This window comes from Neovison vison, chromosome 7 (assembly GCF_020171115.1).
Source record: "Neovison vison isolate M4711 chromosome 7, ASM_NN_V1, whole genome shotgun sequence".
NCBI lineage: Eukaryota > Metazoa > Chordata > Mammalia > Carnivora > Mustelidae > Neogale > Neogale vison.
The window spans coordinates 53,791,733-53,813,492 of record NC_058097.1 but is presented as its reverse complement, the minus strand read 5'-3'; the positions used below and the strand labels follow the sequence as shown (position 1 = coordinate 53,813,492).

Sequence of the window (21,760 nt, the reverse complement as noted above, 5' to 3'; positions counted from 1 at the left end):
CCATAGCAGGTTTGAGTGCAAGAAAGGTAGGGGCAGGCTTGTGCTTTAGAAAGACAGCTTTGGGGCGCCTGGGTGGCTCAGTGGTTTAAGCCTCTGCCTTCAGCTCAGGTCATGATCTCAGGGTCCTGGGATCGAGCCCCACATCGGGTTCTCTGCTCAGCAGGGAGCCTGTTTCCCCCTCTCTCTCTGCCTGCCTCTCTGCCTACTTGTGATCCCTCTCTGTCTATCAAATAAATAAATAAATCTATTAAAAAAAAAAAAAAGAAAGACAGCTTTAACCACTAAGTTGAGGGTAGCTGGCAGAGAAAGGGGCAAGACTGGGGCAGGAGGCCAGGGAGGTTCTAGGGTGGGGTCACTGATCTAGGGTGGGGAAGCCTGGAACAGGGGCAGGGCTATGAAATCAGAGAGGAGGATGGGAATTGAAAAGATAGTAGGAGGTAGAACAGAGAGGACTTAGTGAAAAGCTGGTTTCAGAAAGACAGCACAGGGCAGTAGTAAATAGCTTGGGCCAGTAGTCTGAGAGCCTACCAAAGCTGGGTGACCTTGGACAAGAAGCTTCATTTCTGTGAACCTCAGTTTTCTCAGCTGCAGAATGGGACTATGAGGAGTCAGGGAGCTCATTCATGCCCATGCCGACTGCAGAGCGAAGGTGCAGTCATCACTATCCTTACTGCTCTTATTGGGGCCACTTTGATCCCCGGCTTGGAATATTCCCCTTTTCTGTTGGTTCATCCCCTCTCATCCTTCAAGTGTCTGCCCACATGTAACACTGACATCCGACCTGGGCTCAGGTCTCCTTATTAGATGGCCTCTAAGTTCGATACTTGCCTTCCCAGTAGTTACCATCTTTGCAGTTGTTCACTAAATATGTAATTAATGATTGTTGAATGTTTATCTCCTTCCCTGGACTGAGAACACCGTGAGGCCAGGGCGGGGGCTGTGATCAACATTGTATTCCCAGCCCCTGGCACCCTGCAAATACTTGTTGAATGAGTACATGAATGAGTGAATGAATGAATGAATGAATGAGTATCTAACCAATGAATAAGTGTATGCGTGATTAAATACGTGAGTGAGCACATGATTGAATGGGAGAATAAGCAAGTGAAGGGGAGAAATCCAGGATGACTTTCATCATCTTTTGGAATCATCTCTGATACTCCCATCCCAGTAAAAGTGATAATCCACGTGGGAAATGAGACTCGCGTGCCGGAGATTGATTGGTGCGCTGATAGGCGCGGGCAGGAGGGACCTTCTCCCTAACATTAGTCCATTCTCATGGAGGTACGAAAAAGGAAAGTTGGCACCGCCCGAAAGGTGGAATTGAACCACTCTGTCGCTAGACAGCTACAGGTTTGAAGCCTGCACCCCAGACCACTGAGGATCATCCGGGCAAGATAAACTCCCTCCTACACAGCTATATAAAATTCAAAAAGTGTTATCTTTTTCAGTTATGGTCACATATCTTGGGCGTGTGCAATATTGTTGACTCTGATATCTATAAATTCTCCCCAACTACGACATATATCCTTCCAAAATGTTACCTTTTTCTTGCATGGGCATGAATCATCCTCTCTTTGGAAACCGCCTTCATTTGCATAGCGCCGCGCATGCTGGGAAGCGGCGTTCGAGGACGGGGTTAGGGTTAGGGTTAGGGTTAGGGTTCTAGATGTAAAAGTATCCGAAACCGGTTTTTTTCCAGGTGAGAAGCTTGTTTTTCAAGAGGAGAAAGTCATAAGTCGGCTTTCAGAAGCCCCTTCTCTGAAAAAATCCGAGTTCGAGTGAGCTAGTTCCTGCTAAAGTTTGATTTAGCCCAGCCCGGGAGATTCTGGGTCGGCGGTTATGGGGCTGGTGCGACACCTGCTGTTCCTTTTTGGAACTTCAACGACCTCCAGAGTCCTAGGTTCATTCAAATATTTGAGCGCCTACTAAAGCCCCAGACACTGTTCTAGGCAGCGGCATGACAGAAATTCTGTCCCCGTTGAGCTTAAGACACTAGGGATCATCAGTTTCTGCCTATATTTTATAGCCAAGGAAACCGACGCTTAGAAACGGCTCGTACCGTACCCCAGTTCACACAGCCTAAACACCTAGGGGAATAAAACCTGTGCCATCCTGCCATTAGAAAAAAGGTGACCCTTCTATAATCTAAGTCAGGGATCCTTTGACAACGCTATCGTTCCAGAACACATGAAACCTACCCAGGGCTCCCATCTCAGAATAAAAGTCAAAGTTCTCACCATAGCCCTACAAAATCCGTATACTGGGATACCTGGGTGGCTCAGTTGGTTAAGTGTCTGCCTTTTTATGATTCCATAGTACTGGGATCTCTGCTGAGCAGGGAGCCTGCTTCTCTCTCTCCCTCTGCCTGCAGCTCCCCCTGCTTGTGCGCGCTCTCTCTCTCCCTCTCTGTCAAATAAATAAAATCTTTCTTTTTTTTTTAAAGAAATCCTTGTATGCTAGCTTCTTTCCCTCCTCTGACACCATCTCCTAGTTTGCTTTGCTCATTTACTTGGCTTCTGGCATACAGAGCTCCTGCTACACACACCAGGATCAGGAATGCTTCTTTCTCAGAGTCATTGTGTTTGCTGATCCCCCTGCCTGAAACTCCTTTCCCTCACATGTTCACTGACTCACTGCCTCCCTTCACTCTGGCCTCTGCTCAAATACCACCACCTGGTGAAGTCTTCCCTGATAAAACAACAAGTCCTCTTACTCCATCCCCTTTCCCTGATGGGCTTCTCTCCATCCCTCTGGGCACCACCTGCCACGTCTGTTTGCTTATCCTCTGTCCACTCCCACTGGACTTATCACTTCCATGAAACTATGGACTTTGTTTTTGGCTTATTTCTGAGTCTCTACCACCTAGATTGCTTGAGAACTTAGCACATGCTTGGTAAATGTTTGTAGGGTGACTATAAGATTATTACATTATCCTTCTCTGAGCCCCGGGGTCCCCATCTGGAAAACAAGATTCGTACAGCTGATTTCACTAGAGGAATCTCAGTGAGCAGATGGATATAAAAGTGTGAGGAGGCGCTCAATAAAGGCTGTTTCAAACTCCAGACTGTTTCCAGCTTCTAAGGAGGGTGGGCTCACTAGAAGCCAAGGACGGACTTGGGGGCTTTAGCCATTCTTGGCCCTGTAATTTCAACCAGTCCCTCTTCCTCCATCCTTTTTTCTTTTTTTAAATAGTTTTTTGTTTGTTTGTTTAATTTTACTTTGATGTAATCTCAACTCCCAGTGCGGGGCTCGAACTCAGAATCCTAAGATGAGGAGTGGAACACTCCCCTGAGCGTGCCAGGTGTCCCCCTCCATTCTACGTTACAAAGCAACACTATCTTATGGAAAGTGTGAATAAAAGCATCTTTTGGAAATTTCGCTATTTTTTAATTTGGAAATTGAAAACATAGTCCCTGTTTGGCAGATCTAGATCCAAGAGAAGCCCCCTTAAGAGCTTTTTTTTTCTTTTTTCTTTTTTGTTACATAGCTGCTGCTAGGCAACCCCTACACACAGAAAGACGGGCTGTAACTACTAGTCCTACAACATCATTATCTGTCTCCTAAAATGTGACATGCGTCGCTAGAGGCAAGTGTGATGATTTTAGGTGATGCACGAACAAACAGTTTAAATGTTAATAGTTTTGTGTTTATTTTTACTGTTACCTTCTATTTCTGGCAAGTGATACTGACTTCCTTGGTGAAGTAACATTTCTTTTTAAAAGACATTTATTTTATTTTTAATTAACCAATTTAAAGGGAAATATTAGAAGAAAAGCAGAATGAGGGTCAGAAAGATCCTGAGGGTCGTGTGGGGATGACCAAGATTCGGGAAACCATGTCATAGCTCACAAGCAGGCTCTGTTTACGGGGCATTTAGTATATGCCAGGCCCTATGCCAAGGGCTTTCCACATCTATCCGGTTATGGTAACAGTTTTCCATTTGAGGAAACGGAGACCTTGAGAGGTGAAGTCACTTGTTCAAAGTCACACAGCCAAGAGGTAGTGAAGCCGGGATTCAAATCCAGTTCTGTGGGTCATTAGAACCCAGGCTCCTGGATGACTGGGTGGCTCAGTTGGTTGAGCGTCTGCTCAGGTCATGATCCCAGGGTCCTAGGATTGAGTCCCTCATTGGACCCCCTGCTCAGTGGGGAGCCTGCTTCTCCCTCTCCCTCTGCCCACTGCTCCCCCTGCTTGTGCTGTCAAGTAAATAAAGTGTTAAAAAAGGGGGGGCCTGGGTGGCTCAGTGGGTTAGGGCCTCTGCGTTTGACTTGGGTCATGATCTCAGGGTCCTAGGGTCAAGCCCTGCAACAGGCCCTGTGCTCAGCAGGGACTCTGCTTCTCCCTCTCTCTTTACCTTCCTCTCTGCCTACTTGTGATCTCTGTCAAATAAATAAAAATAAAATATTAAAAAAAAAAAAAAAAAAGAACCCAGTCTCCTGCCTCCTTTCTTCCTAGGTTTTGGAACCTGAGGCCCAGAAAGGCCACGAGGCCCTTTATTCCGTCCCATGGTAAGTGGATAGAGAGAAGCGGTGGGATGAGAGACATTTGAGAGAGAGGATACGCATTGTCTCCTGACTTACTAGATGTTGGGGCTGAGGAAGTAGGAATCCAGGGCCACACCAAGGTCTCTAGCCTGATGACAAAGTGGCAGAGCAGACATCCCTGAGCTGGAAATGAGATAGGACAATTAAAGGTTTGGATGTGTTTGTGGAGGGAGCCATCCAGAAGGCACCTGGGCACAGATCTGGGGCTCCAGTGAGAGGGCTGCTGGGTGGGCAGAGTGTGGGGATTGACTAGTGATGTCTGACTTGGGCACAGGAACAGAAAACGGCGGTCAAAGGCTTGGCTAGCTCTGGCACGGAGGGTCACTCGGCCTCTTCCCCTCAATCATTTCATAATATAGACAGATTATGAGAGAGCTCCTACTGGATAGATGGGTAAGGTTCCTCCTTGAATAGCACTTAGGTGCTTGTCGGTGCAGGAAGGTGAAAGCTGGAGGAGGCTGGAAGCACAGGAGGCCTTGAGTTTTCCACAGGAGTCTTTATTACAGTGTAAATCCAAGCTCAGGCCTCCCCTGGGCCCCATGCAAAGCCCTGGCTTTGGGGCTAGTGGCGTCCAGGAGACACCAATCTCTCACGGCGCCTCCAGCGGCGGGGTCACGGAAGTGCAGGGCGGGTGCCCTATCTAGGCAACTACAAGTCCCAGCAGGCGCCGCAGCCAAAGTGCTTCGCCTTTCCGGGACTCCTAGAGCAGAGCCTCTTGGGAGATGTAGTCCTGGTCGCTCAGGCAATTTCCACAAACTCCCTGGTGCGGGTGATCCAGACACCTGCCAGGGAAATGGCTCGGGCGGGGGTGGAGGCAGAGGGAGGGTGGGAATAGAAGGGAGAAGGAGTTGGGCAGAGGGCTGCGGGGGGATGGGGGCAGGTGTCCGGAAGGCAGAGACACCCCTTTCATTCGGCTTTGGCTTTGGCTCCAGAGACTGCGGCTGCTGCCGAGGCGAGGGCTCCGGACCCTGGGATCTTAGCTCGGATCCTGAGGGAGAAACAAGTGGGAGTCACAGAGGAGGGCAAATGACCCGTAGGAATCAGAGAACTAAGGGGAAATCTGGATGGGGGCGGGGTCTAGGGGGCAGGATGGAGGACCTGAATGGCCAAACCCAGCCCCTGCCCTCCCCAAGAGATTTAGAGACAGGTAATATCTGGGAAAAAAGTTCCTAAACTTCCCCGGTCCCCATCCCATCCATCTCCATCCCATGCCCTTACTTAGCTTTGATGTGGCTCAACTGATTGTTCACCAATCCCACATACTGGTCCATCTGGGCCTGGGGAGACCAAGAAGGAGAGATTGGAGGGGTTCTTCTCCCTGATTCATTCAGGAGGCTGCTTCCTCCCCCCCCTCCCCACTAAATGAGAAATTGGGAAGAGCGATCCATTACTCCACCTTCAACTCTAAGCCTGATAAAATAGTCTTGGAAGTCAGAAGTTCAAGCTGAAGTGTCAGTACATTGGGCCAAGTTCTGTGTGGGGAATGACGTCAGGCAGACACACAGGAATTTGCCAGTAAGTTCTGTTTCCTGAGCATGACGATGAATCTTCGAGGGAGTTGTACGTGCATGTGTCTGTGTGTGAGTCAGGTGAGAGTGTGGGCCATTGGTGTTTGTTGTCAAGTCCCTGAGTGGATTGACTTAAACACGAGTTTAATTCACAGTGTGACCAACTCTGAGAGTCTTGGGGCTTCCAGCACACGAGGGAGTTCGTACTCTCTGGTAGGCATGTGTATTGTTTGGGTCTCAGATGTGTGGGGGAAGGGAATGTCAGTCCATCTGCCAGTCTCTGGGTGGGATATATGTCACTTGGCCTCGGTTCTCTTGGTGTTCTGGGCAACAGCCGCTCCACTCAGTGTTGACCGTCCTTGGCAGTTTCGGGGTGAAAGCATCGGTTAGACCACCTGCCTTGGGTTGGGGCATGTTAGTTGGATCCTGGCTCTGCACAGGCGACACTGATCAAAACACTTCTCTCTGGCTGCTGACATATTCGTTAGACTTTAGCTGCACTGAGGAAGATCCACAGCAGACCACCTGGGACACACCTGTGCCTGACTGGGACATCTGTCAATCAGAGCCTGACTCTTCCTGGGGGGGAAATACTGGTTGATCCTCCTGTCTTTGGCTCAGACATCTGTCAGCAGGACACTGGCTGGGGGGTGGGGAAGCAGGGAGTAGTCAGACCACCTGTGTTTGGCCAGGACACTGCCGACTGAGAGCCTGTCACACCCACCTGGTGTTGCCGATACAGCAAGGGGACAGTGAATAAACAGATCACTCCTGTAGGCACAGAAATGGGGGGAGGGGGTGTGTCAGGGTTCTCCCAAAGGATTAAGAGTTCCATCTAGAATCCTGTCTCCCACCAAACCCCAATGACCCACCTCCCCACACTGCCCCCCACAGCCTTCCCAGCTCACCCAGAATGAGAAGAGTCAAACCATTGAAGACGGCACCCACGAAGGTCAAGATGTAGAAGAGAAGGGCCAGCTGGGGGTGAGGGTCAGGGTCAGGGTCAGCAGAGTCTACAGGGCCCTCCCCAGGCCTGTGAACTTTCCCAGCAATGGCCCTCCTACCCCCCAGGTGCAGCAAGGTGAATGCCGGGAACCCAGGAAGGAGTTGGGGTTTTAGGGGCACCTTGAGGGAGTCCACGAGGTCTTCTACCAGGAAGAAATGCCGCAGCTGGATGGCCATAGAGACCACTCGGGAGGCAATCTGCTGGGACAAACGTTCCATCTGCTCCCGAGTCAGGGTCAGGTCCACATCCAGATAGGCCCTGGGAGGACAAATTGGTGTCAGACACGTCAACTGTGGACCAGCCCAGGCTGAGGGGTGTGGCTGGGACAAGGGCAAGAAATAGGGGTTTGAGGAGATGGCTAGATGTAGTGGGCTATGGCCAAGGTCAGGGGCAAGAGATGGGATCAAGGATTAAGGTTAAGAGGTTAGGATCAGAGGTTAGGGCTGGAAAGTCAGGGTCAGAGTCAGGTTGGACAGAAACAAGAACAGGAAGGGTCAGGGTCAGCATGAGTCGTGCCTGACTGGAGGTCAAGGGTCAGACCACCCCTTTGGTCAACACAGAGGTCTAGACAGAGGTCAAGGTCAGGGGCCAGGGGTTCTCACTGGAAGGGGTTGGCACCGTCCCCTCGGTGCACAGCCTGCAGCACTTTTCGGTAAACCCTGAGAGAGATGGTGCCACAGAGCAGCAACAGGGCCACGTGGGCGGTCACAGACACGATGCTAAAGTGCAGGAGGCAGAGCAGGGAGACCATGAGGCCGGTGAAGACCACTCCTGACGTCCTTGTGTCCTTCCAGTACAGCAGGTCTGCCACTGTGGAAGGAGAGGGAGCTGGGCACTCAGGCTGGGCTTTGCACCTGGCCTGGCTGATCTCAACCTCCCATTTCCTGTCTCAGGGCTGAACCTTGACCTCTGGACACACCTGGCCTGCCCCTGAACTCAATTTCCCCATTTCTGATTATCCTGTTTTCTTCCCAGCTGCTTTCCGTCTTCTCTTAGAAAACCCAAGTTAACCATCTAGCAAGTCCTGCGTATAGATCATGTGTGGATACAATTTTTGGTCATTACTTATGAAAAATGGAATCATTTATACACTTTTCTGCCTCATGCACAACCCCCTCTTTTCCCTCCTAGAAGTCCCTCCTTGGCAGTTGGAAGAGCTCTTGATTCATTCTTTATAAGGGTTCCACAATATTCTGTCATGTGGCTGTGCCATCCTTCATTTCATTCAACATTTATCTATTGCTGGGTCATTCACTTGGTTTCTTAATCCCCATTCCTCAACAGTGTTGCAAGAACCAGCCCTCTACAGATATTCTTATCTTCCTGCAGAGAGAGTCTATTTCAGAGATAGAATCCCAGAGAGAAATGGCTGGGTGGACTAGTTCTGTGTTTCTGAACATCATAAATACTATCAGATTGTTTGGTAAACCTGTTAACAATCTTCATTTCCATGAGCAACTTGAGCATGATCTTTTCCCAGCATCCTACCCAGCAATGGGTATTATTGTTCTTTTTCTTTTTTTTACCAACTTGACAAGTATAAAGTGGTATCTTCTTGATACTCCCAACCACATGCTCTTTTCTAAGTCCTACATATATTAATAACAACATCCTGATTCAAATTTCTGACCCCTTTCTGAGATGCTAAATTCACCTCACAAACCCAACCTGAGCCCTGACCTCTGGACTCCAATGTTTCTTCTTCTTCTCCCCCACCCCCCAAATGGGCTCTGTGCCCAATGTGGAGCTTGAACTCAGGACCCAGGATCAAGAGTAGAGATCAAGAGTCGCAGGCTCTACCCCCTGAGCCAGCTGGGTGCCCCTCCAATGTTTCATTTTGCCCATCTAAATGGTAACAGCTTGACAATAATGTGATCCCCTCTCAGCTCTGAGCTAGGAGCCCAATATCCTTCCATACCCTCCACACCCCCCCACCCTCACTCTGCTCAAATTCTGACCTGTCCTGACTGGTCCTCGTCAGGGTCTGAATCTCCCCACTTCTGTATTGTTCTAACACACACCATCCCATCCACCTCTAACTAGGGCAGGCCTCCCCCTACCCACCACGCAGGGCCTTCTCTAGTAGCCTCCCCAAGGCCTGTGCCAGTGGGAGGGGGAGGGGCCGGGTCGCCTGAGGCGGGGGCTAAGTTTAGGCACGCTGGGGGGAGGGGGGGTGCCTGGCCCGCAGCTGTGCTGGCCTGTCCGGGTCCTGAGTGACAGCGCCGCCTGGGCCTGAGACTGGGGGAGGGGGCCCTCCCTGCTCTTGGGCCCCAAAGCCTCGGCTCAGGGGAAAGGGGACCCCACGCTCACTCCACTCCCTCTCTAGACACCCCCACAACCCCCCAGCTTCAGCCTGCAGCTCTGGGGAATCGGGGACCAATAGGAAACATACCCGCAGATTTGAGGGAGATGAGAGAAAATCTGGACCCGTTTGCTCCATCCCCCAACCCGGGTCCCACCCGCCCGCTCCGCAAGCCCACCTTTACTCCCCATCTCTGCTCCAAGTGAGAGGCTGAAGACAGGACACTGCTACTTCTCGGGGATTTTGCCCACTTCAGTGGAACCCGGAGGGAGGGAGTAAGGGGCGGGGCCCCTCTGTACCCAGCCAATGGCTCTCCATAGAGGTGGGGACAGTTCCAAAAAGGGGTGGCTCTCTTTGTAAACACCCAAAAGCAATGATGTCTACAATCACAACGGCTGTTCGCGGAGGGTAAGTGTATTTTAGAGGAAGGCGGGCTATATTTGCAGCTGGCCAATGGATGCAGTCAGGGAAGAGGAGCGTTTTAAAAAGGCATAGAGTTTACTTGTAAGTAAATGTCCCATGGCCACAACCACAAGACAGCCTTATTTTTTCAGGGATTTGTCCTGTCCAAAATCAGCCTCTAGGAGGAGCACTCCAAAAGAGGGATTTTTTTTTTCTAGCCGTCCGCCAATCCCAATGCTCAAAGGCGGACTCACAGCTCAAGTGGGAGGGAGAACTACATAAAGAGCCAATGGCAACCTTAGAAAACGGGAAAATATTTTTTGAAGGGCGGAGCTTATGTCTAGCCAATAGCAATACCTCCTCTTCTCCACTCTCACTTCCTTCATGAGGTTGGTCCCTTTAAATTCCAACCCTCCAGGGGCACCTGGGTGGCTCAAGTGGGTTAAAGCCTCTGCCTTCAGCTCAGGTCATGATCCCGGGAGTGCTGGGATTGGGCTCTCTGCTCGGCAGGGAGCCTGCTTCCCTTCCTCTCTCTCCGCCTGCCTCATTGCCTAGTTGTAATTTCTGTCTGTCAAATAAATAAATAAAATCTTTTAAAAAATAAAATAAAATAAAATAAATTCCAACCCTCCCACCTTAACTATAGTCCAAGGGAGTACCTTCACTCAGGCATTTTACCTAGAAGGAGTGGTTCCAATGTGAATTCTGATTGGTCCATGCTATCGAGGCACCGCCCCGTGATTGGCTCCCGCTCCAGATGCCCCCACTGCTCTTCCTCCTTCTGGTCCAGCGAGGGCTCATCAGGCCAAGAGTTCGAATCCCGGGATTGGGGTGGGGACGGGGTACCGGCCTGGGGGGTTCCAGAGCCGGGGCTGGGCTGCGGAGTCAAGACTTCAGGCACCGGTGAGGACTGAGGGAGTCCAAGTTTTAGGTCCAGTTCTGGCGTGTTAGAAAGAGAAGGCTGTGAGCTTTCACCTTGGAGGTGCCCTGAGGAGAGACCACCCACCCCTTGTGGCTTTGGTCCCAGCACCTTCTGACATCTCACCTTTCCCAGCCTCTCCAGCCTCCGGCCTGTCAGGCTCCTCGTCCTCTAGTGGGGTAGAGCTACTGGTGGCAGAGTCTTCTCCGGACCCCGCTCCCCGGGCTGCCCAACCCAGCTGGTCCAGCTGGAGTCCTAGGTCCTCCAGGGGGCGTTCGGCTGGAGGGGCAGTGTCGGGGTCACCGCGGCGCCCAGGTTCCGGGGATTGGCTCAGGCTGGGGATGCTCTCCAAGCTGTCGCCCAGGCCGGGCTGAGGGAGTGCGTCTCGCGGTTCTGAGACGGAGCGGCCCTGGGGCCGGGGGCGGCGTGCAGATGAATCCCGGCGTGCTCCAGAGCCCACCACACCGTCGAAGGCGATGTAGGAGAAGGTCAGCTCCCGGGGGGTGCCCCAGTCCTGCGACGTGGTCTCCTCTTCGTCGTCCTCTGAGAATTCTCGGGCTGTGTGAAGCTCCCGAAAATCTGAGTCGTCATTCCCTCCTGCAGTGAGCAAAGGAGGGTATGAGCTACTCTAAGCGGGACCCCGACCTACTCTCTTCACTCCCCTTCCCAGCTGTGAGCCCCTTTAAGTCCCGCTCTCACATTCACCTCCCCCCCTACCTTCTGTGGAGTCAGGGGTAGAGGACGCTGTAGACGGAGCTTCTTCTGCGAGAGGGAAAGAATCGAAGATTCTTAGAAGCTTAGACTGTCGGAATCACAGAAGTGTGCCAGTCCTGGAAACTTGGATGGTCCGAATTAAGGAATCTTAGAATATTTGAATCACAGGACTTTTAGAACATTCTACATACAGACTGTAAAATCTTATATAGTGCTACCAGATGCTCAGCCTTATAAATTCAAATCAAGGAATCTTAATCTCAGGAATTTTCAAATTAGGAATTTTAGGAGGTTTCAATTAGTTCACTCTTTCAAAAACCATTTATTGAACACCTACATTGTACCAAGCACTGTTTTAGACTGAGAATACAAATGTGAACAAAACAGACAAAATCCCTGCCCTCCTGGGGCTTATGTTCTCCTGGGGAGAAAGACAATACACACATATATGATGCTGGGTGCTATGTGTGTGGGGAAAAATAGAGCACGGTGAGGGAAGAGAAAGTGAGAGGGTGCTATTTTCAGACAGTGTGGTCAGGAAGACTTCTTTGGTAAGATTACATTTGAATAGAGCCTTGAATGAAGTGAGGGAGCCATACAGATGTCTAGGAAAGAGTCTTCCAGGCAGAGAAAAAAGCCTAGTGCAAAGGCCCTGAGGCAGGCACTATCCCTGGCAAATCAGAGCAACAGAGAGGGGAGAAGAAATGATTGGAACAGAGTGACTGGGAGGGAGAAGGGTGGGAGAGGAGGGCAGAGGTGGTGGTGTTAGGGATCAGGTAGGGCTTTCCTTTGCAAGCCCAGGTAAGGACAAGATTTTTAGAATGTTGGGATGATAACGCTATAATGTTGAAATAACAAATGCTTAGAATTTTGGCATCTGGACTCCTAGGACATGCAAGTGGCCAGACCCGAGAGTGCTGAAATTCTTAGCTGCGGGAACTACAGGGGTGTGAGACAGAAAATGTTAGACGAGGACTGTTAGAGCCCTGGTCTCAGAGATCACGAGGATCAGATAAGGTATTTTCAATTGTGGAGCTTAGCCCCTCAGAGCTAGCTTGGGGCTTTTTCCTACATGAGATGCTCAATACTGTTTGGAAACTGAAATCAGATGCCCTTTCCGCCCCCCACCTCGTTTTGGCAGCTGGGGAATCGGAGGCCCCGAGTAGAATGGGTGTCTTCCAGGATTGCTACTAGTGGTAAAGCTCAGTAAGGACCCAGGAGTCCTGGCCCCAACCCAGGGATGGCTGTTTCCAAGGGGCAGGATGTCGGACAATTTGGGCGAGGTTGGGGCAGCCTGAGTCTGGGCAGAAAACGGAGGTGGGATGCGAAGATGGATGATGGAGGCTCGTGGTTAAATCCCTCTTCTCTATCCTGTTTCTACCCCTCCATTCAACTCCCCTCCCCGCTGGCTGCGGCTAGCACCAGGGCGAAGGGACAGCTCCCGGAGAGCGTACTCATCTCTGGGTGGGGTCCGGCGCCATATCCCAGAGTCGGGCGCGACCCCCGTTAGCTATCTCAGTGCCCCCACCTCCGTCTTGACTCACTCAGGTCCTCCAGGTCAAGTCGCCCCCATCGGCGCTGGACTGCGGGGGGGAGGGGAGCGCTTCCTTTGTCTCTTTTGCCTCCTCCCCCATCCCAATTCTCCCGCGACCCTGCACGGAGGGGTTACTGGGAAGGAGCCCACCCGGGCCTCTGGGCCCCACACCAGGCCTGAGGCTCCCCCTACTCACTGCAGTGGGCGAAGACCGGCAGGACCTGCCCCATGGCCCTCCTTCGGCCTGCATCGGGACCCCCGCCCACTCCGGCCACGCCGCCCTGGGCCTGGGGCCGCCGGCGCTCATCTCCGCCGCGCCCACGACGCCGCTGCCATCCTCGCCGCCTCCTCCTCCCGGGCCGCTACAGCAGCAGCAGCTACAGCAGCAGCAGCCGCGGCCGCCGCCGCCCTCTACTCCGCTCGGCGGGGGCGGGCGGGGCCGCGGCTGAGAAAGCACTGCAGCGCTGGGCCGGGGGCGGGGCCAGTGGACCAGCGGGGCGGAACCTAAGGGCGGCAGGGGGGCGGGTAAACACAGAGGGGCAAGGGAGGGGGCGTGGCTTTTCTACGAAAGGGGCGGAGCAAGGTTATACTACTGGGAGGAAAAGGCGCGGAAGGGGGTTTGAAGGGCGGGGCCTGATGGAAGGAGGCGCGGCCCCTAGCGGAAGAGAGGAGGAGCCTAGGCTAGGGCAGGGGAAGGGGCTCCAGGGGAGAAAGGTTGAAGGTGCCTAGAATAAGAGCGAGGATCTCAGAGTGGGTTGGGGCGGAGCCAGGGGAGGCATTCAGGAGAGGGTGTAAAGACTACCGCTCCGAGGTACGGTCGGAGCTGAGATCCTCAGAGTGAGTGGGATAGCGGGCAGGTGAAACTACTCAGAAAGTTTGAGACAAGGGGAGGGGCTCAGATATGAGTGGGGCTTAAGTTAATTTAGAATTATGCAGGTAGTTAGGCGATGTCAAAGACCAAGAAGGTAGAGGCAGGGCCTAGAAAAAATAAGAAATTACAGGCTGGGGAGGGGGCGCGGCCCAGAAGGTAGACGTAACCTACCGAGAGGGGACCAGGCTCTCCAGAATGTGGAGACGGGGACTGTAGTTAAGAGGAGCTAAAACTGCGGAAATTAGTAGCGTCTGAGGCTGTGTGCTTGAATGGATGGGTAGGACCTGGAACAGACGCAACTGAAGTCCCGGGGCAAGACCCAGAAGTGCAGGGTTCGAACAGAATAAATAAAGGACTTAAAGATTTTGAAACTGGGGGCGGGACCACTGAGGTAGGAGGATCTTAGAGGGACCAAAGCTGGGACCCAAAGCTAAGAGTGTAGAGAACATTTCTAGAGTTCGTTTTTCTGCCACAGTTTCTTTTACGACTCAGTTTCCTTTTTGTTAAATCAGAGATTATGTAAATAGTGATAGCACATGGTAAGTGCTGTTTACTACTATTATTTTCCTGTGACCCAGATCCCAAACATCACTTTGAAGATGCAAGAGGACACCCAGGAGTCCAGTCTCTTCTAGTAACTCGACTTGAGTGCAGGTCAAGGGCACAGGAAGGAGATTTAGGTGGTTTAAAATCTCAACGTGGAGGGGATTAATGGAGTGGGGGGGTGGGTTCCAGGTGCAGAGGGTGGAGGCTTCCTGATCCCAGGGCTGAAGGATGGCTGCCTTCGCCCGCCTGTTGAAGCGTCTCCTCTGGCCAGCCTCTAAAAAACAGGAGTCAGAAGAGGAAGAGGAGGAGGGGCACAGGACTCACCACGGGCCTCAGTCGCTCCTGGACGCGCCGCGATGCGTCCAGCGGCCGCACGGGGGTGCGGCCGCGTCTTGCGGCCTGAGCTTCGGGGCGAGCGCTGTGCAAGGCTGGCGCGCGCACATGGAGGATGCGCACTGCGTTTGGCTCGCGCTGCCCGGGCTACCGCCAGGCTGGGCATTCTTTGCGGTCCTCGACGGCCACGGCGGGGCGCGAGCTGCCCTCTTCGGCGCGCGCCACTTGCCGGACCACGTGCTCCAGGCACTGGGCCCGGCGCCTGGCGAACCCGAGGGAGTGCGCGGAGCGCTACGCCAAGCCTTCCTGAGCGCAGACGAACGGCTGCGTGCGCTCTGGCCTCGGGGCGAGCCGGGGGGCTCCACCGCCTTGGCGTTGCTCGTCTCCCCGCGTTTTCTGTACCTGGCGCACTGCGGTGACTCCCGAGCGATGCTGAGTCGCGCCGGCGCCATGGCCTTCAGCACCGAGGACCATCGGCCCCTCCGGCCCCGGGAACGGGAGCGCATCCACAACGCGGGAGGCACCATCTGCCGCCGGCGTCTAGAAGGCTCTCTGGCAGTATCCCGAGCGCTGGGCGACTTTGCTTACAAAGAGGCTCCGGGAAGGCCCCCTGAGTTGCAGCTCGTTTCCGCGGAGCCTGAGGTGACCGCCCTGGCTCGCCAGGCTGAGGACGAGTTCGTGCTGTTGGCCTCCGACGGTGTGTGGGACGCGATGTCTGGCGCTGCCCTGGCGGGACTGGTGGCGTCGCGCCTCTGCTTAGGCCTGGCCCCGGAGCTTCTCTGCGCGCAGCTATTGGACACGTGTCTGTGCAAGGTCCTGGGGGCGGGGCATGGAGTCACTGAGGGTTAGAGTTTAAAGGATCTAGGGAAAAAGGATTTTGAGGAAGAGGGTCCCTCAAACTAGAGGACGGGTAAGGGTCCACCATAGGGCGTGGCCTGCCGGAGTGGGCAGGGCCAAAATATGGAGGGGGCGGAGACTGAGGGCTGTCTTGAAGCGAGGTGGGAGAGCCCTGTGGTGCTGGATAGGTAAGAGGGAGGGACTTAACAGAAAGGGCGAGGCCTTTCGGAACGGGACTTCCCTGGGTTTTAGGAGTGGGTCCTGAGGTATGATTAGTGCCAGAAAGAAAAGCAACAGGGTGGCGGAGTGGGAGGAGCTTCAGCGGAGGGGCAGGGTTCCGTGATAGAGTGAGGCTAGGACAGTGAGGGGGGCGTGGTCTAGGTGACTGGTTCCGGTCCGAGGACTTGGTTTAGACTGGTAGATGGGTGAGACTTGAGAGCAATGGGCCTAATCAGACGGGAGGAGGGCGCTAGAACGCTGAGATTGTTGGGAAGCTCCAATTCCAAGGACAGGAAGCCCTGTGCTGGGGCATTCAGCTGTGTCCCACCAGGCTCCCTTTTCTCCACTTTCTCCAGGGCAGCCTGGACAACATGACCTGCATCCTGGTCTGCTTCCCTGGGGCCCCGAGGCCTTGTGAGGAGGCGATCAGGAAGGAGCTAGCGCTGGACGCAGCCCTGGGCCGCAGGGTCGCCGGTGAGCAGGCTCCAGGAGCCTAGCGGGAGGGGTGGCAGCAGGCAAGGACACCCCCGTAATCCTGCCTCCCTCTCAGAGCTGTGTTCGTCTGCTCAGGAGCCCCCCAGCCTGAACACGGTTTTCTGGACTCTAGCCTCAGAGGACATCCCAGACTTACCTCCTGGGGGAGGGCTGTACTGCAAGTGAGTGGGGGGGGGGGCTGTGAGGTGGGATGGGGGGAAAGGTGGTAGAAGGAGGGTCCCCTCCTAAGGGCCTCTCTCTGCTCTCCAGGGCCACGGTCATTGCTGAAGCTTATTCTCAGCTCCACCAAGCCTCAGGACGCCGCTGGCAGGTAAGGACCCCATGTTCTTGAATATTGCTCTTGGAAGCCTGTAACCCAGCCCTCCTACTTCCTTTAGTATTGGGGAAATTCAAGGCCAGATTAGACAAGGGACTTGCCTGATATATTAATAAATTCTCACTCCTAGTCCTAAAGCATTGTGCTAGACATGATGGGGGCAGGGGAGGGAGGAAAGCAGAAGCAGAGAAGAGACTGCTCCTCTTCTTGAGAAATGTGTCCCCTGCATTACTCTGTAAAGCCCCATCATCCCAAGCATCACCGCTTCCGTCCATAAATAAGGCAGAAAAATTCCAGGAATGTTTACAACTAATCTCAAGCCCTGAATGTGCTACAGAGACCATCCGGGGACATCTCTGAGGATGGTCTGGGTCTTAGATAAGTGGTGAACTGGGCTCAGAGAGAGCTTGGAGCTTTGGGAAGAGGTGGTGGGTAGAGCCACTACCTAACTAAACTAAACTAAGGCAGGGGATGGAAGCCAGGGAGGAAATGGGAGGGAGGGAGCCAGGGCTCAAGCCCCCAGTCCTTCGCAAGGTAGAAAAAGGAGTTCAGGTAAATAACCCCCACCTGGGAGTGATTGATGATAATTCCTCAGCAGCAGTGGAGGTGTTTGTCAAGATTGTTTGATTTGCAATGAACACAAACCCAATTTCACCTGGGAAGGCAAAACAGGGAACTTACTGGGTCATGTAATTGAAGACTTCAAGGACCGAAGGTAGGACTACTCCAGCTGTCAGATGATGTTATCAGGAACCACCTCTTAGTTTTACTTTCTCATCTCTGACATCATTTGCAGGCAGGATCTCTGCAGGAGGTAGCAGAGAGTTGCAGTTCTAGCCTCCTAAGTGCCAGGAGCCCAACATCCCCAGAGAAGAAGAAAGCTCACCAGGTTCCTAGTAGCAGAAGCTCTGGTTCTGCAGCTGGTTCTCATTGGCCACCCCGGATCACCTGTCTGACCAGTCACCCCATCGGCTCTGACTGGCCAGGCTGGGCCGGATGGGGACGCGTAGCGCTTGGGGCTGAGATCCACTCCACCCAAACCTGATGGATTGGGAGATGGGGAGATAGGAAAATAGGAGTGGTGATTCCAGAATAGAGGGGAGCAGATACTGAGAACGAAGAGGAGATTCTTAGTAGCCATTTCCCACCTTCTTTGTTCCAGAAGGGCCCACATGGGGCAGGAAAGCCCACTGGCACCCTTTCGGACTCCTCCTTGGACTCGGAGGCTTGACAGCTGTTGCCCTTTGGGGACCCTCTGCCCAGCTGGGGCCTCAAAGGAACTAAGGAAGAAAACTCTCCTTCCCCAGCTACACAGACCAGCGGAAGGAAGACAAACGGAGGGAGGAACCCCAGAATGCTTATTTCCCCTTCTCCTACTTCCCTCTCACAGAAAGTCTTAAGAGAGGGGAAATTCCAACCACCCTCTGAACTGAAGAAAAAAAAAAAAAAAAAAGAAAGAAAAAAAAAAAGAAAGAAAGAAAAGGAGGAAAGAAAGAAAGAAAAAAAAAACCCACCCCAAATCAAATCAAGTGTTTTTGAAATATTTTGAGCTAAATGGACCCTTACATGATCACCCAGTTCAATAACCTTCTCTTCCTTCCAATTTTTCATGTTTTGGGAGGAGTTACAGAAGAGTATTGATCATTAAATTTTAATGATATAGAACTCAAAATAAATTTCTCTTGTAGAAAACAAAAACAACCCAGACATTGTCTAGTCATTTGGCAGATGCGTACTGAGGCACCTGCTGTGTGCGGAGGGGGAGGGGCTGCTCTCAGCCAGACAGAACCACTGAGATCCCGCCCCTTCCCCTCCCACAGCGGGGGGCTGGGGGAAAGGCCACCTCCTCCTTTGTGGGGAAACACTGAACAAGGTAACTGATAGTATCTCAGATACTGGTAAGTGTCTCAAGGAAAATAAAACAGGAGAGGGTGATAAGATGTCTAGGGGGGCTACTTTGTTGGTTTTGGTTTTTTTGTTTTTTTGTTTTGATTGGGGGAAAAGTTCACCTGGTTCCAATTTCAGAGTGCAAAATGGTGTACAAAAATGAGATGTCTTGGGACACCTGGGTGGCTCAGTTGGTTAAGCAGCTGCCTTCAGCTCAGGTCATGATCCCAGGGTCCTAGGATCAAGTCCCACATCAGGCTCCTTGCTCGGCAGGGAGCCTCCTTCTCCCTCTGCCTCTGTCTGCCTGTGCTCACTTGCTCTCTCTCCCTCTGTCTCTGACAAATAAATAAATAAAATCTTAAAAAAAAAAAAAGAGATGTCTTGGGGCACCAGGGTGGCTCAGTCAGTTAAGCATCTGCCTTCTGCTCAGGTCATGATCCCAGGATCCTGGGATGGAGCCCCACATCGGTCTGTTTGGAGAGCCTGCTTCTCCCTCTCACTCTGCCTGCTTGTGCTCTCTCTCTCTCACATAAATAAATTCTTAAAAAGAAGAAGAAAAAGGAAGCATCGGGTTGCTCAGTTGATTAAGCATCTGCCTTCAGCTCAAGTCATGATCCCAGGGTCCTGGGATTGAGTCTAGATTGGCTTCCTGCTCAGTGGGGAGCCTGCTTCTCCCTCTCCCTCTGCAGCTCCCCCTGCTTGTGCTCTCTCTCTCTCTCTCTCTCTGTTAAATAAATAAAATCTTAAAAAAGAAAAGAAAAGTCTTTATCCCCCCTACCCCTCAGCCACTCAGTTTTCCACCTGGGGTTTTAAACAGGGAAGCTCTCTGAGAAGGGGCCAGCCATGCAAATATCCCAGGGAAGCGATTCCCAAGGCACAGCCAGTGCAAAAGCCTAGAGGCTGGATGGAACGTGGCATTTTCAAGATGAGGCTTGGGATGTCTTGACATGTCTATGACCATCAAATGCCCATTCTCTATCCTATTGGTAACCACTGTACTGAGTTTGGCGTGGCTCTTTTCAGACCTTTTACTCTGCGTGTACACACATGTATGTGGGAACTTTGGTGTTTTCTTAATTATTTTCATACTGTAGATCACTTTAGTTATTTTTATTTTTTCCCTCAGTGATACCTTGGAGACTAGTTTCACGCTATTTACAAACACCTCATTTTTTTCTTCACTGCTGCCCAGCACTGTAGATAAGGGGATCTACAATGTTTTTCACTATCCATCCTCTTCTTGATTGACTTTTTTTTTTAAGATTTTATTTATTTATTTGACAGAGATCACAAGTAGGCAGAGGCAGGCAGAGAGAGAGGGAGGGAAGCAGGCTCCCTGCTGAGCAGAAATCCTGATGTGGGGCTCCATCCCAGGACCCTGGGATCATGACCTGAGCCGAAGGCAGACGCTTAACCCACTGAGCCATCCAGGCGCCCTGATGGACATTTTTTTTTTTTAAAGATTTTATTTATTTATTTGTCAGGGAGAGAGAAGGAGAGAGAGCAAGCACAGGCAGACAGAGTGGCAGGCAGAGTCAGAGGGAGAAGCAGGCTCCCTGCGGAGCAAGGAGCCCGATGTGGGACTCTATCCCAGGACGCTGGGATCATGACCTGAGCCGAAGGCAGCTGCTTAACCAACTGAGCCACCCAGGCGTCCCCTGATGGACATTTTTAAAAAAAGATTTTATTTACTTATTTGACAGAGAGAGAGATCACAAGTAGGCAGAGAGGCAGGCAGAGAGAGGGGGAAGCAGGCTCCCTGCTAAGCAGAGAGCCTGATGCAGGGCTTGATCCCAGGACCCTGAGATCATGACCTGAGCCAAAGGCAGAGGCTTAACCCACTGAGCCACCTAGGTGCCCCGATGGACATTTTTTTTTTTTTAAGATTTTATTTCTTTATATGAGAGAGAGAGAGATAATAAACAGGAGGGAGGGACAGAAGGAGAGGGAGAAGCCGATCCTGTAGAGCAGAGAGCCCCACATGAAACTTGATCCCTGGACCCCAAGATCATGACCTGGGTCAAAGGCAGACACTTAACCGACTGAGCCACCTTTGATGGACATTTAAACTATTTTCAATTTCTTGCTTTGACATCGGAGCTGCTTGATCCTTGATCAATCTTCTTGTGTACATAGGTCAGTCTCTCTAGGTAGGGGTCCTGCCACCTGTTTGTTTGTTTGTTTTTTAAGATTTAATTTGTTTATTTGACACAGAGAGACAGTGAGGGGGGGCACAAGCAGCAGGAGTAGAGAGGGAAAAGCAGGCTTCCCACGGAGCAGGGAGCCCAATGTGGGACTCGATACCAGGATCCCGTGATCGTGACCTGAGCGGAAGGCAGAGGCTTAATGACTGAGCTACCCAGGTGTCCCTTGCCACCTGTTTTGTATGGCACCTGAGCTAAGAATGGTTTTTACAAAAGGATGGGGGGGAAAAGGGAATTTGTGAAAGACACTATGTCTGATATGCCCCAAATACTTACTATTTGGACCTTTATAGAAAATTTTGCTGGGACGCCTGGGGGGCTCAGTCATTTAAGCGTCTGCTTTCATCTCAGGTCATGATCTCAGGATCCTGGCATCCAGCCTTGCATCAGCCTCCTTGCTCTGCAAGGAGCCTGCTTCTCCCTCTGCCTGCTGCTCCCCCTGCTTGTGCTCTCTTTCTCTGATAAATAAGTAAATAAAATCATAAAGAAAAAAGAAAGGAAACTTTGCTGCCCAAAGTGCCAAGGTGGCACACGGAAGCACTAGCTCTCCCATTTCACAGATGGGAAAGCTGAGCAACAGAGAGGAGAAAAAAGTTGCCCGAGGTTACCCAGAACTGGGGTTCTCATTCTGCTGGATTGAGTGAGGTATAAAAACTGATCACGTCTACCCCTGTACCCAAAGAACTCACAGCTGAGGAGACACAGTGGGAAATAATCATAACCTAGGTGAATTAGTGTTCAAGATGTCCCAGAGCAGGCGAGAGAAGGGGATATTACTCAGTTCTTTAGAGAAAAATTAATGTCAGAGCATGGCCTCGAAGGATGAGGTGAAGGAGGTCAGAACAGCACCCAGGTAGGTGGCTACGCTTGAATAAGGAGTGGGAAATGTGATTCCCTTACCTGGTCAACTGGGCCCTGTTGTTGGTTTTACACTCCTGCCTCGCACCCAGGCACCACTGTGATTCTGAGCCGTCAGGCAAGAGGGCTACGGCCCAGATTTATTCCTTACCTACAGACCTCAGTTTACCCATTTGGGCACGTTGCACTGATGATTTCCCAGGCATCCAGGCCAAGCCTCGGGCTCCGGACCTGGGCCAGGTGGCGCTCTACCGGAGGGGAG

General features: G+C 52.1%; 2 protein-coding genes and 1 non-coding gene across 4 annotated transcripts; 1 reads left to right on the top strand and 2 right to left on the bottom strand.

The window, feature by feature from the left end:
- Positions 1–1,307: 1,307 nt before the first annotated feature.
- TRNASTOP-UCA lies at positions 1,308–1,394 on the bottom strand. Its single transcript has one exon. It is a non-coding gene; the product is annotated as a tRNA-Sec (tRNA).
- Positions 1,395–5,023: 3,629 nt separating this feature from the next.
- Positions 5,024–13,261, bottom strand: RTN2 (reticulon 2). Of its 2 annotated transcripts, XM_044257104.1 has the most exons (10): positions 13,129–13,261; positions 11,402–11,446; positions 10,811–11,281; positions 10,444–10,704; positions 7,664–7,871; positions 7,181–7,319; positions 6,964–7,033; positions 6,780–6,826; positions 5,766–5,824; positions 5,024–5,535 (listed from the first exon to the last, which is right to left on the bottom strand). In XM_044257104.1, exons 1-10 carry the CDS (start codon positions 13,160–13,162, stop codon positions 5,454–5,456), a joined length of 1,416 nt encoding a protein of 471 aa, XP_044113039.1. In that variant the 5' UTR covers positions 13,163–13,261; the 3' UTR covers positions 5,024–5,453. The 2 variants fall into 2 exon arrangements, with proteins under 2 accessions (XP_044113039.1, XP_044113040.1); XM_044257105.1 differs by lacking the exons at positions 10,444–10,704; positions 10,811–11,281; positions 11,402–11,446; positions 13,129–13,261 and adding an exon at positions 9,542–9,609.
- Positions 13,262–14,577: 1,316 nt separating this feature from the next.
- PPM1N (protein phosphatase, Mg2+/Mn2+ dependent 1N (putative)) lies at positions 14,578–18,241 on the top strand. Its single transcript, XM_044257106.1, has 5 exons — positions 14,578–15,495; positions 16,095–16,212; positions 16,289–16,394; positions 16,483–16,543; positions 17,712–18,241. The coding sequence occupies exons 1-5, from the start codon at positions 14,578–14,580 to the stop codon at positions 17,778–17,780; spliced, it is 1,272 nt and encodes a 423-aa protein (XP_044113041.1). The 3' UTR covers positions 17,781–18,241.
- Positions 18,242–21,760: the final 3,519 nt, after the last annotated feature.